The sequence below is a fragment of the Sander vitreus genome, chromosome 20 (assembly GCF_031162955.1).
Source record: "Sander vitreus isolate 19-12246 chromosome 20, sanVit1, whole genome shotgun sequence".
Lineage (NCBI taxonomy): Eukaryota > Metazoa > Chordata > Actinopteri > Perciformes > Percidae > Sander > Sander vitreus.
This window is the reverse complement of record NC_135874.1, coordinates 5,485,856-5,503,216: the sequence shown is the minus strand read 5'-3', so window position 1 is coordinate 5,503,216 and position 17,361 is coordinate 5,485,856. Positions and strand designations below refer to the sequence as shown.

General features: G+C 40.7%; 1 protein-coding gene across 2 annotated transcripts; it reads left to right on the top strand.

The window, feature by feature from the left end:
• Window positions 1-3: 3 nt before the first annotated feature.
• ganc (glucosidase, alpha; neutral C) lies at window positions 4-17,316 on the top strand. Of its 2 annotated transcripts, XM_078277471.1 has the most exons (25): window positions 5-236; window positions 744-806; window positions 938-1,040; window positions 1,728-1,855; window positions 2,890-3,066; window positions 3,182-3,203; window positions 3,304-3,373; window positions 4,188-4,284; window positions 4,420-4,603; window positions 5,173-5,317; window positions 6,089-6,324; window positions 6,425-6,551; window positions 6,759-6,838; window positions 7,110-7,253; window positions 8,132-8,228; window positions 8,340-8,441; window positions 8,663-8,837; window positions 9,952-10,020; window positions 10,251-10,315; window positions 10,406-10,482; window positions 10,571-10,645; window positions 11,730-11,843; window positions 12,867-12,979; window positions 13,139-13,245; window positions 15,644-17,316. In XM_078277471.1, exons 1-25 carry the CDS (start codon window positions 208-210, stop codon window positions 15,751-15,753), a joined length of 2,709 nt encoding a protein of 902 aa, XP_078133597.1. In that variant the 5' UTR covers window positions 5-207; the 3' UTR covers window positions 15,754-17,316. The 2 variants fall into 2 exon arrangements, 1 of the variants encoding a protein (XP_078133597.1); XR_013503646.1 differs by lacking the exons at window positions 12,867-12,979; window positions 13,139-13,245; window positions 15,644-17,316 and having other exon boundaries at window positions 4-236; window positions 10,406-10,498; window positions 11,730-11,754.
• The last annotated feature ends 45 nt before the right edge of the window (window positions 17,317-17,361 follow it).

The window sequence follows — 17,361 nt, the reverse complement described above, 5'->3', positions numbered from 1 at the left end:
AGTAGGGCGGGACATGCCCTCGAAGCTTGGGAAACAAAATACACGGCAAGTAAGTGGGAGGGAAGTTTAGTTTATATACTGTCTATGAGTTTGACAGGGCAGGAAGTCTGGTTGGTGGTGTAGCAAAGTCAAGAAGAGTTTACACAAACAAATAATGTAGTAAATGCTCAAACCAGAAGACCACAACTCGACTGATGTCTGCTCGAAATGGCGGAAGTGAGCCAACCAATCGTTAGGTATAAACAACAAGCTGTTTTCAGCCTCTCTGCAGCACTGACAACTTGTATTATTGTCCTTTTGACTTTTTCACGTGGTCTGTTTAAAGTACTTCATGCCATAGTGTGTTGATCAAATGAATAGTAGTCAGGTGGAAAAATGAACTTTTATTTTTAAATGTGAAGATCTACCAGCCACTCAAATCATTACAGTGTGTCTGAAATCTACTTGCCACTTTCATATTACCAGCTGGTGGCTGGAGCTTATTTCTCACCCTAATAGTAGTCTGGGTTTACATTACTGCAGGATGAAACTCACCTGCATTTTGTGGGCAAAACTGTCTGTGGGTTTTAAGTGTGTGTGTGTGTGTGTACTCAAATAGTTACTCTGCCAGGTAACCCAATATTTGAATTTAAATCTACAGGGTTTATCTAAAAGTATCTATGTAGAAGTAATTGTGGACAGCCAGTGTTTCCCACTCTGTGCCTGGTACTGTATATGATATTTTCTGTCTGCTCGTTCCTCAGTGTTGTTCCTGATGATGAAGGGAAAGAAAAGTTCAAGAAGAGTGACCATGTGGCTTTTTACAGGTATGTTGGCCACTTCATGTTAATGTTACAATGTACAATTTGAATTCATAAATAACCATAATCACTCACAATTACGTAAGTGTATTTTGCAGGACAATGTATGTAATATTGATGTTATTGTTACTCTTAAGGCGACAGATGGAGGGCCCCAACTTGCAGCACCGAGCCCTGTTGGACACCATGGTGCTCACAGAGAAGGGGGCACGTTTTAAACTGTTGGAACCTGACACACAGGTCTGAACACAACTATTACTGTATATCAAAGACAAGGATGATCTTGATCTCTGATTTTTTTTATTCATATTTGACACTATTTGGTCATTGCCATATACATATTTTAAAAAAGAAAAAAAGTCACTGGTATCTTTCTGCTGTGTTAGTACACATCTGTGCGACTACAATTGGGGCTAAACTTGCGGGGAAAAAATCACACACTGTACATTGTATTTTCATTGATAATTTGTGGACTAGAAGTCATATAGAATAAGAGAGAGATATACATCTTCTTTGAGAAAGGATTATGATTCAGAATTAGACTGCCATACTGACAGAAATAGATTTTATTTTTGTGTTAATTTAGGTTATACATTTAAATTTAGTTCACATTAGAAAGGTCTTCATAAATTCACCTTACATCAATAAAATCCTCTAAAGGGGACAATAACCGAAGTAAGCTAACTACGTAGCAGGCGTGTAATATCATTATTTCACAGGCTCATTTCTTTAGCACCACTGACCTTCACTAGCATTGTGAGAGAGAAAATATGAAATCAGCCCCTATTATCTAGCAAATGAAAACTGTCGTGCAAGTCCATGAAAAAACAAAATTTTATAATAAATCACATTTGTGGAATTTTCTGAACTATTCTTTTTATTCTACATAAAAAATAAAAAAAAACTTTTACTTTGCTCTTTTCACAGACCACACTGCTTCTTTCTGTGTCACCTTGCAAAAATGACACGGTGAGGATATTAATAGATGAACTGAAGCCCATTAAAGCACGCTACCGAGTTCCAGATGTGATAACGGAGGAACCGCAGGTTGAACAGTAAGAGCTGAATCAGCATCATCCATTCATTATGATATCTAGTTACACAGCAATGTAGTTATACAAAGTCCACTCTTCCTCTCTTAGGCCTTCCTCTGGGACTCTCATGTTGTTGACGTTTGTTGGCAAAAAAGGAATCTGAGATGTTAGGTGTTGTTAAAATCAATTTAGAAGTTAGGCCAGTTAATGCACGTCACCTGTGCAGCCTGAATATTTCAGCACACAATGAGTTACTACGTTTTATTATGGACCTACTCTTGGCAAATATACCATGTACAAACAATATATCAGAGATCAAGAATGGTAATGTATACTTCGTGTATACTGGATTTGCACATGTAAAACAATTATTGCTGAGTTGATTTGTCTAAGCGCTTTGTGTGTGTGTGTGTGTGTGTGTGTCTCTGTGTAGTTGTTAGGACTGTATCATGTCACTGTATTTGTTTAAAAAGTCAATAAACAGTTTTAAAAATAATAATAAGTTAGGCCAGTTAGTGTTTAGGGCTGGGTGATAGGGAGAAAATCAGATATCACGATATTCTTGACCAAATACCTCGATATCGATATTGCGGCGATATTCTAGGGTTGACTATTGGTGCTTTAACAAAATATCTTCACACTTAGATTTTAGATAAATAATCATCAGTAATGTGGACATAATGTCTAAGTATGGAAAAGGCAAATAATAGAACAGCTACAACAGTCTGGTAAGTTCAGAAAAGTACATCACTTTACTGTAATGCAGCCTTTAAAACCAGGAAAAGACAACACTTATGTCATATCACGATTTAACAATATCCAAAATCTAAGACAATATCTACTCTCATATCACGATATCGATATAATATCGATATATTGCCCAGCCCTATTAGTGTTCTTTGGGAGTGGTATGTCAGTTTTTGTCTATGAGTTAAAAGGTCAACATCTAAAATCATGAAATAGCTTCCAAGTTCAAATGTAAGGGTACGGTTTCCAACTTCACATTGTTGCAGTCCTTGGACAGTGTTTGACCTTTTTCCCTCATCGTCTGGCAGGTTGAGAGTGGAGAGGCAGTCTAAGGACTCTGTCACACTCTCTTGGTCTTCGGGGCGTCACCAGGTTTGTGTGTGGCATTTCCCTTTCCGGCTGGAGATCCTGTGCGAGGACAAAGTGATGGTTACATTCAACTCTAAAGGCAAACTGTGGCTGGAGACGCTGCGGGATCCACCCGGGTGAGAATCTCAGGGAAGGGTTGTGTGCCGGAAACAAATCAACACATGAAAAAAAAAAAAAAAAAAGAAGTGAATTCAATTAGATTTTCAGTTTTTTTGTGTTTTCTTTCCTCAGGGCCACATCTCATGGTAGTGAGGTAAGAGAATACGGTCAAGCTGAAATGTAATAGGACTCCTACTTGAAGCCTAATCTGGTCTTTAAATGTTTTGTTCTATTTGGCTCTGTTCCTCTGACAGCATCAAGAGGACCACACAAGGTTATTATGGAGAGAGACTTTCAGGCAGTTTGTGGATCTCAAAGCTAATGGTTTGTTTCTGCGTTTTTACCATTTTAAAAAGGCATACTTGTCAGTTATTCCAGCCATGTAGATAATTACAGTTTTATTTCCAGATGCTTTGAGATATTCACCCTAATGCAACGGACTGGAGAGGAATATTGTTTGTTTCTCCAAGGAACTGATCATTTATTCTAGTATATACACATTTTTTTAAGTAAAAGTTATTCTGTCAAAATGTTGCATTATTTACTCCACATACTTTGATTCTAAACACATTAGATTAGATTAGACAGGTACTGAGGCTATAATAACTATATTTACATAGCATCGTTCCAAACTAATTTATAGAGAGAAATGTATAAAAGAAAAAAAAAACTACAGCCATTGAACATCATTTATTAAGGACAAAAAAAATAAAAGCATACACATACACAAAACATACAGAAATAACATAAGGGCACTTAGAGTGCAGACCTCCACCAAGGCTTGCCCTATTTCACAATGTTCTCACAATGCAGGGGGAATTTTCCCAGTCTGGAACTAGTTTCTTTGATTATTCCGTAACCACATGAATGCAGCACAAATGCCCCATCTCGCAATGGTCAGGAATGTGAAAAATAATTAGTGTACCGTCCGTCCCCTCATTCAGATCAGCTCCAAAATGTAATGGGTTCTTCCCTGGACCATGCTACAACCGTCCGTCCAACTTTCATGAAAATCGGGCCAGTAGTTTTTTTTTGTAATCTTGCTGACAAAGTGACCGACAAACAAAGCAGACAAACCTTGGCCTCTTTGGCGGAGGTAAATGAATAAAAATGAAAAATGCCTGATGTCTATCTCCAGGTCCCAGTAGCATTGGGTCTGACCTCTGTCTCCACGGCTTCAGTCATGTGTACGGTCTCCCAGAGCACGCCGACGGCCTTCAGCTCAGAGACACCAGGTACACGCATGGATTCGACCTACATGCAGAAAAAAGGACGTTTATGCAGTGAAGACATATTTATTTGTATTAACCAACTACAGCTTTTAATTTCCACACTCCGATGGTAATCATGTTTTTCATTTCATTTCACAGAGATGGTGAACCTTATCGGCTGTATAACTTGGATGTCTTTGCGTATGACTTGTACAGCCGCCTCGGCCTGTATGGGTCGGTGCCGCTGTTGGTGGCCCACAAGCCCGACAGGACGTTGGGTGTATTTTGGCTAAATGCATCCGAAACGTTTGTGAACATTCATTACAGCCCATCTGACCATCAGGTAACTGTTGTTCCAGTGCGGTTCTCTTACAGAATATGGCTATAATGTCTGTCAGAGCTTAGTTTTTCCATCAGCTGCCTTCTTATTTCCAAAAGTTCGAGAAGCAGAATTGTGACTAGAATTTTTGTTAGGTCAAACCCCCAGGCAGGGTAAAAGATTTTGATAAAAAAATGAAAACCACTGTCTTACCTCTTAAAAGGTGCTCTAAGCGACGTCACACGTTTTTTAGTTAGCGCGCGAAAGCACGGAAGGGAGGGAGAGGGGACGGGATGAGGAGGAGGGAGGGGCGAGCTAGCCTCGTTTTGTTTGAAAATACTTAGAACGTCAACAAGAAGTGACATCAACCAACATCGCTTAGAGCACCTTTAATATGGCAGGAGTACGAAGAAGTTTTGGTGCTGCTTTTGCAAGTCCTTCTGGATTCAACTAAAAGTTTATTTGACTTAATTAAAATAAGGATGGTTCTAAAAATATAAACAGAAACACAATTTCCAAGGTAAAGCATTTTAGAAAACATGCCAAAAAATGTACATTCATAAAGGCATGATAACCCCCTTACCTCCCCCCAGGATGGCCAAACACCCCCAGTGAAGAGGAGGCGGGTGGAGCCTCAGACTGACGTCCACTGGCTGTCAGAGAGTGGCGTGATTGACTGCGTGGTTCTGCTCGGGCCCAGTCCACAGCAGCTGTTCACCCAGTATGCTCAGCTGACAGGTGGGTACGCAGCACCGAATGTATGTTATTGGGTTTATTAGCACATAAAAACAAAGCATGACCTGAAAAAAAAAGTAGATTTAAGATCTTAAGAAGGAAGCTAACGGATGTCAGATTTATTTGTAATTTCCGTCTACAAATAACCACAGTTATTCTTTTGACAAATAATAACATGATTTTTCTGTGTTTATCATGTTGTGTATGTTACAAAATGGAAGGAAATCGTGTTAAGGTGCAGTAGGTAAGACTTATAAAACTAACTTTGTCATATTTGCTGAAACTGAAAATAATAAAATAATAATGAAAATAATCCGGCTCCTCTGGCACCACCGACAGCCTGTAGTGCGTTGTGCAAAAAGCTAAGCTCCCTGTTCAGATGCACCAGTCAGGGCCAGGGGGGGTGTCTAACTGCGTGTCAATCACTGCTCAGGCACATGCATTTCATAGCGTCCTACCTTCCCCCTTCCCCACGCACAAGCTGCAGATAGGTTTCCTCCCCTTCCCCCCTCTTCACACGCGCTCTATCGTGCACAGCTCTCCCTTGTGGGGGGAGGGGCTTAGGAGACCGTTTTGGGCTTTAGTGGAATTTGTCGATGTTCAAATATTTTGGCTAATTCCTGGATCTTCACAATCCTACCTACAGCACCTTTAAGAGTGCAAGAGCAAGAAGAGAAATTAATAAGAAGTAATACTCCAGATGTTGATGCTGACAGTATGCCCGTACATTCTCTATCTGCATGACTCTCCACATCTCCTCCCTCCCTCTGTCAGGATATCAAGCCCTACCCCCTTTGTTTGCACTTGGGTACCACCAGTGCCGCTGGAACTACGACGATGAAGCTGACGTGAAGGCTGTAGATGCTGGATTTGATCGCCACGACATCCCGTACGACGTCATCTGGCTGGATATCGAGCACACGGATGGGAAGCGTTATTTTACCTGGGACGCTGATCTTTTCCCCGAACCAGCCGGCCTGCAGCGCCACCTAGAGGAGAAGAAGAGGAAGGTGAGTTTTAGGCAGGGAATGCACCGTGGATTTACTGACTTTTTGTTTTGGTTGTCACATTTCAGGTATTTATTGTGCATATTTATTTCTTATCTTTCAGTTGGTTGTTATAAGTGATCCCCACATCAAGGTTGACCCTGATTGGTCGTTGTACTGTGAGGCCAGAGACGGACGGCATTTTGTCAAGAACAGACAGGGGCAGATCTATGAGGGCTCATGCTGGCCTGGTAATGTTTTTCTTACTAATAATAGAGTTCAATTCTAAAATGACACAGTGAAAGCTCTGCCATTAAGCTTTAACAACGGTGATACTTTGAAAAGCCTCTGCTGACATAAAAATTAACCTAATTTCTGAATATCATAGTAGTTATTAGTTATTAGACATATAAATGACATTTTTTTTTACGCCTGTAGTTTTTATTAACCTCTCACAGGTGAGTCCTCCTACCTTGACTTCAGCAGTTCAGACACTCGGGCGTGGTACTCCAGATGTTTCGGCCTGGATAAGTACAAGGTAAGTGTATAAAGAATCCACAAATGCTACAATGCTACTGTATATATGCAACCCAATGTATCCATAATAAATGTATAATAATCATAACAATCTTAAAGCTATTCTGATCCTTGATGAAGTTATGTTTTTTTGTGGCTATGAAATGAAGGCTTCTCACATTTCTTCAACAAATGCTTTGGCTCGGACAGAATGACTTATGTTAATAGTCCAAGATAACATGTCGTGTATTTATGTTTTTATTAACTCATTGAAGTGTTTATGTCTGACGCAGGGATCAACGCCATCGTTATTTGTGTGGAATGATATGAATGAACCGTCTGTGTTCGACGGGCCAGAGCAGACAATGCCAAAGGACGCAGTGCATTATGGGGGCTGGGAACACCGGGAATTACATAACCTGTACGGCTTCTACCAGGTGAGCGGCAGGCTCACTAACTTCTTTGGATACAGGTATCATTATTCCTCTTTTGTAAAGATTGTCCTTGAAGAAAAAAATCTGTGGTTGCTCCAGAACTTCAGTCAGAGTAGAAAAAAATCTGTAGCCCGTTAGGGGACGCCACTGTAATTATTATGAATCATATTTCTGTACATCTGTATCTGTGTCTCTGTGTCCTAACTGGCAGCAGCAGATGGCCGTCCACCTAGAGGCAGGTTCTGCCTGAGGTTTCTGCTGTTTTAAGGAACTTTTTCCTCTCCACTGTCGCACCTAATGCTTGATTTAGGGGGAATTGTTGGGTCTTTGTAAATTATAGAGTGTGGTCTAGACTAGTCCTGTTTTGCCAGACCCTCCTCCAAAGCACGCTGAAGGAGGGTCTGGCTACTCCACATAGCATTCGGGGATGGGAGGAAAACGTGCTCTGGTTTAATGGCATTCATTAATCCACCGAATTTAAAATTCCAACACAAAGAAAGCGGAAGGAAACGGAAAATACATGCATCTGGAGGAATTTCCTGCAGCACCGGAGCAACCCCGGAAGTGGAACGTCAAGGATACAAACTAGATCTAGACCTACTCTATCTGTAAAGTGTCCTGAGAATACTTCCGTTATGATTTGACACTATAAATAAAATTGAAAATTAAAACTCTCCAATAAAATGCAGAACAGGGGAGTTCTATTGCTGCAGGTTTGACACCTTGGAGCTGTGGAGTACGATCTCATCTTCACCTCTGCCATATGAGAGGCGTACAACTTAACTAAATGACGAGTGATGAGTTATTAGTAAAGTAAGTTTAAGAGTAAAGAGTATTGAAATAATTACTGCCTTACGGTTTCTTTGTTTTTTTGCTCACAGCACATGGCAACAGTGGAGGGCCTGATCACTCGCTCAGGGGGCTTAGAGAGACCTTTTGTCCTTTCACGCTCGTTCTTTGCCGGGTCACAGAGACTTGGTATGTTTTTGAAATAAAAAAAAAAAAAAAAAAGTAAACTCAATCCCCTGTGCTGTCTTCATGGTTGTATCCATAACTGACTGCTTGTTGTGATTGATGTTTGGGATGCAGGAGCAATATGGACAGGGGACAACGTTGCCAGTTGGGAGTACCTGAGAATCTCCATCCCAATGCTTTTGTCTCTAAGTGTGGCAGGGATCGCATTTTGTGGAGGTGAGCGCGGTACTGTGTGTGGTGGATTGATTTCTTTTGTTATTAAAATCACAACTACAACTGTTGACTGCTTTGAGAGACAGAAATACTGGACTTTATTTGGCAAGACTAGAACTATACTTTCTACCTTTAAAACTAGTCTTGCAGTAACAAGACTAAACAGTAATGTAATGTGCCGTATAAGTTGCAGCCTCTCATATTGTTTTCCCTCTGCGTTTCAGCGGATGTCGGTGGGTTCGTTCAGGATCCGGAGCCGGAGTTGCTGGTGCGTTGGTACCAGGCGGGCGCCCTGCAGCCGTTTTTCAGAGGTCACTCTGCAAAGGAGACAAAGCGCCGGGAGCCCTGGCTGTTTGGAGAGGAAGTCACTGCTGCAATCCGCACTGTGATCCAACAGAGGTACTCTAAGTGAGATGTCAGCCGAATGAGTTTCAAACAGGGGTAGAAGCAGGGATAATGGGGGCTCTACAAATTCCATATTTTACAGGTCAAAATTAACCAGCGTTTGGTGGTTGTCAAATCTAACCTAATGATCTGTTTTTGATGTTATGTTTTACCTGCACATTTTGCTTGGAAAAAAAACTTAAAATGACCAATTTCAGCCATCTTGATTGACCAAGACAGCTGAAATTGACTAATATTAGGCCTGGGTTAGTCTATATCCTCGACGTTCCACTTCCGGGATTGCTCCGTTGCGTCCGTCCATACACATGTTCTACCAAAACAAGTTCCTTCCCCGAGACTATTTTTGCAGAGGCGCCGTTGCTCCGTACGGCGCTTAGCACCGCCCGAGACGATTGTGATCGGTTTAAAATCAATGCCAATAAACCAGAGCATGTTTTTCTCCCATCCTGGAATGCTGTGTGGACTAGCCAGACCCTCCTTTGCAGCGCTGTGGAGGAAGGATTTGGCAATGCGAGACTAGGCCGGGGTTAAAATAATCCATTCTCCAATTAAATCGATCTTTGTTTGAGTGATCTGTAATAAAATCCCAAAATCAGTCTTTTAATATATGCCTTTTCACCATTGGATGTACAGTATAACCTACCACAAACATTGTGGGGGTCAATTCTTAATGTAAACTTAAACCTAGTGCATTCTAAAAAATATTTGAGGGTTGCTTCTTGCTTGTAAAATTTACAGCATAAGTTCTGAGAATCTCTTTCATATCAAAGCAAAATTGGTACTGTAACTGAATTTTCCCTTACCTAATTGATATTGAATCGTTTAGGAAATGTAATCGAATCTGGACCTTTTGAATCGGAATCAAATCTCTTGGGGAAGTCATTGGCGATGGCCCTATTAAATATCAGTAAGATATAGAAATCCCCAACGAGGCCAGACTAAGTGTTTTACCTCATTACCCCATTAAATGTCAGAGTCAACATGCAGAGGGGAACACACATTTGTAAAGCGTTTCATGATTTTCTAATGCATTTGCCTGAATGATGTTTTAATGATCCCTATAGGGATAGTGGGGTTGTCACAGTCTTCTTGTCTCTTATGCACTCAGGTACTGTTTGCTGCCATACTGGTACACTGTGTTCCACCAGGCTCACACCTCTGGTCTGCCTCCACTCAGGTCAGTGCTGCTGCCACCTGCTGCTCAGTGGACGTACCGCAGAATCCTCTCTAGCTTTAGCTCTGAGTTTTTTTTTTCCAGACACTAGAGGTCAATGTCTCTCATGTTTTGATAGTGTAATGTTGGCAAGCATCAATTCAACGACAGACAGACAGACAGAGTTTTTAGACTGAAAATTAAAGGCTGTACAGAACGTTACAGAAATGCTCATTTGATTCCAAACTGTACAGACCTCTGTGGGTGGAGTTCCCGAGAGAACAGAGCACCTTCACTGTGGACAACCAGTATATGATTGGTGATAAATACCTTTTATTTTTTTCATTATTCACTACTCAGTGCACCCTGAAATGATTGCATTAGTCTAACTGTCTTTGATTTCATGCAGGAGGAGCACTGCTGGCCTGTCCTGTAACTGAAGCGGGTGTTCAAAAAGTCAAAGTCTTAATTCCTGGAACTGGTGAGGTAAATCAACCACCAGGTAACATTTATACGTTCCAATGTCTTCATGATACACGTCGGTGTGGATGTTGTATTAAGGTTTCTGTTTCAGGTTTGGTATGACGTCCACTCTGCAAAGGCGTATAACGGAGGCAGGACTCTGAGTATTCCAGTCACCTTGGACACAGTAAGTGTTTGTCTTGATTCACACAGCAATGGTTACTTCATGCATAGTAAAATGCCAATTCTCAACTTAAATAAAGCCAAATATATTATGGAGGAAACTTTCATTTTCATGGGTGTTTTCTCTGTATTAGTCTCGCATTGCCAAACCTATCCCCACATTGCTGTGGAGTAAGGTCTGGCTACGCCACAGATACAGTGGGACTCATAAGTTTATGAACCCATGCTAAAGTACACCCCTATGTTAAATTCCCATAGAGGCAGGCAGATTTTTATTTTTAAAGGCCAGTTATTTCATGGATCCAGGATACTATGATCCTGATAAAGTTCCCTTGGCCTTTGGAATTAAAATAGCCTCACATCATCACATACCCTTCACCATACCTAGAGATTGGCATGGTTTTATTTCAGTTAGCCTAATAACTGGTTTGATTTGCATTGAGAGATGATTTTATGGAAAGTACCCCATGCCAATCTCTAGGTATGGTGAAGGGGATGTGATGATGTGGGGCTATTGTAATTCCAAAGGCCAAGGGAACTTTATCAGGATGCATAGTATCCTGGATCCATGAAATAACTGGTCTTTAAAGCAGCGACGGTGGCTCTGCAAAATAGTCTCGGGAAAGAACTTGTTTTGGTGGAACATTTGCACCCTGCAAAAGAAAACGTCACATACAATATTAAATGATATAAACTGTTCACACAATACAGTAATGTGAGCTATTTAAATCAGCTGGATACATGGTTGAACGTCATTTGCTCTTACCAGTGTAACACCGTGTGTACGTCCACAGCAATCCCGCCAATCGGTCCCAAAATGTTCCAGTTAGAGAGTAAACGCTGTAAACAAATGCTTTGTAAATTTTTACAATCGTTCCCCGAAAGAACCAAGCAGGCCTGCCTTGTTGCAAGATCCACATTTTTCTTCAAAACTTGACATTTTCAGCGTGTAGCTTGCTAGTTTGTTGTTGTTTCCCCAAGCGAAGGGAGTTTGAGAACGGCGACCCACGGAGAGCGGAGGTTGAGGGGCATTGTCAGGAAATGATCCTGGAAATGCACTTGCGTTGATCCAGACTACCTCTGTACAGGTTCCTGTGTTCCAGCGTGGTGGCTCGGTGGTCTGCAGGTCAGCAGGCAGTGGCTCCTGTACAGCTGAACTCCAGCAGCTCCCCCTCTCCATCACTGTGGCCCTCAACTCTCAGGTAACGGATGCAGGAACATGGCTCCTGTTGATACACGTATAACAGGTTTCCTAAAGCAAATGAAACCAGGTCTACTTCTGACCAGGATCTTGAATTGAAATACAGTGATACAAACTAGTATATTCTATATTTGTCCACCTCTATTTACATAATTATTTATGAACTAAAATATAAGAAACATCTTTGATAGTTCAATTTGGTGCTTCTGAGTTCTGAGTTTTTACTGTCCATTGATTAAAGGTGCCCTGCCACACAAAACCGTTTTTACTTGCATTTTCTTTAAATACGTTAGGTCCATATGCATTTGTGTTATGTCGTGAATGTGAAAACGAACTGCTACCTCCTCTGTCGGCTCTAGCCACTGAAAAGAAATAAGGGGAGGAATCAGGCCATTACAAAAGCTGGTCAGTCTGAGGTGATGTTGCCTGAGCTCATTTCCTAGTCATGGGCTCGCCCAGTTGCGCTGGGTAAAGGATGCTGATAGCCAGGCTCTCATTGGCTAGCTGTTAGCCAATCAGAGTCAAGCAGCCTAGCTCGTTGAATATTAATGAGAACTGGCACAAATCTTTCTGCAGGCTTTCTATACCACGCTAGAATGGCTTGAAACAAGGTAACCAAGGCATTTTTTTCCACAAAAAAATGTTACAGAGTCCATGGTAGAATTTCAGACATTACCACAAAGTAATGAAATATGTGTGGCAGAGCACCTTTAAATATGTTTTTACATCTACTGTAACAATAGATGTTGGTTATACAGAGATGACTTAGCTGCAAATGTTCTGTTTGATGCCATATGTAATACAGTATGGTGCCTTCCAGATCATATCACAATGTGTGTTCCAGTACATGCTGAAGGATTTGCAGGCCACATTACAGTTAGAGTTATTGGTAAGACAGAGGGGTAGCTGCTAAAAGGTTTTTTTTTAAGACTGTTCAGTAATTAAACTATTAATAGTTTAGACATGTGGCATTTGCATGATTTAATTAGTGAAATCCTGACTGCAGTCCCTTCTCTCTCTGCAGGAAGTGGCTGATGGGGAGTTGTACCTGGACGACGGGCACTCCTTCAGCTACCGTGACAACAAGGCCTTCTGCCTGCGCAGGTTCACCATGCTGTCAGGCCGTCTGCTCTGCCGGTGAGTCACAACTCACACCTCATAAAGAGGGATCCATTTTTAGACCACACCTGAAAGGAGATTTTTTTTTTTTGGTTGTACGGGTGACATGGAACCTCAAGTAGTTTTAATGTTTGAAATGAAAACAAGTGATGATTTGATACCTGTTGCGTCTCACAGTCCTGCCAGTGAAGGAGGAGGAGCGTTTGACTGCGTTACTGTCGTACGGTCAGTCACCGTCCTGGGAGTGAAGAGCAAACCGTCCACAGTGGTTGTGCATGTGTCAGGTGAGGAGCTCTGCCTTTATATTTACATACAGTACACTCACAGGCCACTTCATTAGGTACACTGTGAGAATCTAATGTGATCCATACATTCTAATAATGTCCATTGATTGACACCATCAGAGGTATTAACCTCACTACATGTTTATTATTAAGGTTGTAGTTTGCAGTGGTGTTGCTGAACTGGACTACATTATATTGAAAGGTGTTTCTTATATTTTGTCCACCCCATTTACATACATGAGTGGGCCAGAATGTTGTCACGTGTCAGGAGTTTGCAGGTTTGGACCCAAATGCAGAGGAGACAAGGAGTCAAGAACCACCTTAACCGAGTCATTACCGAGACCAGAGTGTATCGAGACAGAGTCATTACCGAGACCAGAGTGTATCGAGACCGAGTCATTACCGAGACCAGAGTGTACCGAGACCAGAGTGTATCGAGACCGAGTCATTACCGAGACCAGAGTGTATCAAGACAGAGTCATTACCGAGACCAGACCAGTGCGAGTCCCACACTGCGTGACGATAAAATATGGAAAATGCTAACCATAGGCCCTCCTCAAATTAATCTGAAAGATCCACATTCCCATAAAAAAAAAAAAAACCCACAGAATACAAATTAAGATTTTTCTTCATCCATGTCTTTTATTGCCCTAAGTTTATCATGAGAAATGTCTTGATAAAATAATCAAAAGGCAGTTGTGGTCTTGACCGGTCAAATAACAGGGAAACGGCAAGCAAACGTCAACACAAAGAGAATATATTAACCAAATAAAAAAGGAAATAGCAAAACTGAAAACCCCAACCTTGACAAATATTAGAAACACCTTTCAGTATAATGCACTCCTGTACAACACCACCCAGTACGAGCTCAATTATTACCTTTCTGACAGCGTCAACAAAAACTGAAAAAATGATAAACTTCGTCAAAGTAGAATTCATGGCAGAGCTGTATTGGATCACATTAGATGTGTACAACCTAATGAAGTGTATATTCACAGTTGGATTGTAGCAACTAACATTCACACGTATACTAACACCTCATATGCACTAGTCTCACATTGCACTCTCACAGACCTTCCTCCACAGCGCTGCGGAGGAGGGTCTGGCTAGTCCACACAGCATTCCTGGATGGGAGAAAAACGTGCTCCGGTTTATTGGCATTTCTTTAAACCAATCACAATCGTCTTGGGCGGTGCTAAGCACCGGACAGAGCCACGGTGCCGCTACGAAATAGCCTCAGGAGGGAACTTGTTTTGGTGGAACATACATGTACGTTAAAAGGTTGTTTTAGTCGTGCGAGAGAAAACTCAGATTGGACAGATAGTCTAGCTAGCCGAAATATGCACCAACATGGGTCCCAGTACAAGCAGAGCCACATTAGCATCCACCACAACCAGAAAGACACAAGAGACACTGGTGGGGTCCAACTGAAGAAAAATAAAAGTTAAACACCAGCATTTTCAGGCCTATTTCATCAATTGATGGTGGCCAACATGGCCAAACATAGGCTACGTTCAGACTGCAGGCAAAAGTGGCCCAAAGCTGAGATCAGACTTCTTCAGAAGTAGTGTGAACACTCAAATTTTGCCCAGATCAGATTTTTTCAAATCAGATTTAGACCACTTCCATATGTGGTCCTGAATCAGACCCAAGTCTCATTTCTTTTTCAATGCGGCCGCAGTGTGAACAACCAAGGCGGATTTGATGCGACTTTTACGTCAATCTACATCAACATTTGTCACAATTATGCGCCGGCGGGAGTTAAATTGCGTCTCTGTGAAACTATTCACGTACATAGCTGGTTTCCTGGCTTCGTCTCTGCATCCACACAGATCTCTGTAGTGAATTTGCAGCCATAACCCCGCAAAAGTCCAAAATTTGGCTCTCTCTTTTGTTTCTTTTCTTCTCCTCCTCAGCACCTGCTCATTAATGTTAACGGCTGCCATTACACAAACATTTAGCTATAAAAGCGAAAATGCTTACTTCCTCCATAACCTCCCTTACTTTAGTGCAGCAGCGTGCTGCGTCTGATGTCATTGTTATTGTTCTTTTGCAAATGCGGGTCAGTTCAAAACCGCAAACAGTTCACTCTGGAATCTGATATAGGCCACATTTTAAAAAGGTATGAACAAGCAAAAACAAGCAAAAAAATCTGAATTAAACATTAAGACTCTCTCTAAATCAAAGATCAAAAATGTCTTCCTTGACTCCCCTTTTTGTGCAGTTTGACAATTCAGAGGTAGGGAAACACATTTTCTTCTGAAGGAAATCATTCAGATTAAGCAATTACACTTTGTTTTTGTTATTATTGGAATTTATTTGATATTTTCAGTAACAATATTTAAAAAAATAAAGAGCCCAAGGCAAATCATACCATATTTTCTTTTTTTATCACCAGGTGCTAAAGACACCTCTGCTGCCTTTGAATACATGGAGACCTGCTGCATGCTGACAGTGAACAACCTGAAGCTCAGAGTGGCGATGGACTGGGAGATACAGATAGGTTAACTGTCAATGTGTCAGTCACTCATTTTAAAAGCTTAGCAAAGTACACTTGATTGAATATATTTGAAATTAAGACTTGTTCATGCAAACTGCCACGTGTAGCTACAAACAAGTAAAAAAAAAATAAGTGCAAAAGGGACTATACACACAGCTCCACGATTATGTTTTAATCATTTTACTTGTATTGTATTTTTTTTAAAACACAGGTTACAGGTTGGCAAATCCCTCCACTGACTTCTGCTTCATCGAGTACTGTACTTCTTTTAAATCTGCGTCTATAGTAGGGCTGCACAATATATCATTTTTTATCGTCATCGCAATGTCAACTGGCGCGATATACACATCACGAAACACTGCAACATATCGCAAACGACACGGTGTTAGTTGAAAGAAAATCAGCAGAAAACTGCACTTTAAAATGTAATTGTTATTTTTTTAGTGGTGCCTTTAATGTTAAATTTTTCGTCATGTTGTGCAGCCCTAGTCTATAGTCAGAAACATCAAAAGAACAAAAGAGACATATTTTAATCTGGGAACGATGAGATTCTTTTAAATTATCAAAGATATCAAGTTTGATTGTTAATAATAATAATAATAATAATCATCAATGAGAAATGACGTGGTTTAAAAGTTGTGGAGTGAAAGTGTAATGAATAAAGGGTGCACTGATGTGCAGCAGACCTTCTTTTATTCTTAACATGATGTCATGCTAAGCTAACACCTGGTGACGAAGCATATATTTTTGCTCAACAGCATTGTGTTGTGTTGGTGTGACCTCTTCCTAACCCAGATGTTTTCTTACTTCAGGGTCACAAAATGGTACAATAACAAATGCTCGGATAAGCCGAATTCCGAAATGAGACATTACAAAGAAATAGCAGTGAGTGTATCAAGAGTCAAAACACCCCGACACTGTAACATACATTTATTATACGTGTTATGAGAGTTATTATATATATTAAAAAAAATGATGTTTGGTTTAATCTTATAACTCAGTTCCTAAATGTTGAAGCTACCTAGTTTAATAATAATGCATTGACTATCAAGCAAGAGCACTTCAGTGGTATAGCAGAGGTTAAAAGCTGCTTTATTTAGGAAGAAAAGAGAAAGAGGGAGACAGACGACACAGAGAAGACAATATTATATAATATATAGATTTAAGGAGAAATAAGTGTACAACCCACAAAGAAAAGGCCAAAAAAAACAAAAAGGGTTTAAGACTTGGATTCTCTGAGACCTTTCGGGAGGCTGAGGAGCCCTAACCCTGACCCTAACACTAACAGCACTCAATATAATAAAACCAATATCAATCCTCTTAGCAAATATTATGTATTTTTTATGTTTTTTTCTTACTTTAATCCCAGAATTATATTCTGTGTTTTTCTCCACCAGAAAGTCATTCATATCTGAGGGGAAAGTGTTGATTATGATTATTTTACTGTAAACCGTACCACTACTTGACTGTAAGGTGGCCCACTGTACATACATTGCAAGTCTATTGGTGATCATCTCTGCTGTTTATCAATACCCCAAAATATCGGACTGAATTGGTACTTTGCTTAAAAAGGGATGATACTTCTCTTGGTAGCATTAGCCCGCTCTAGTTATGCT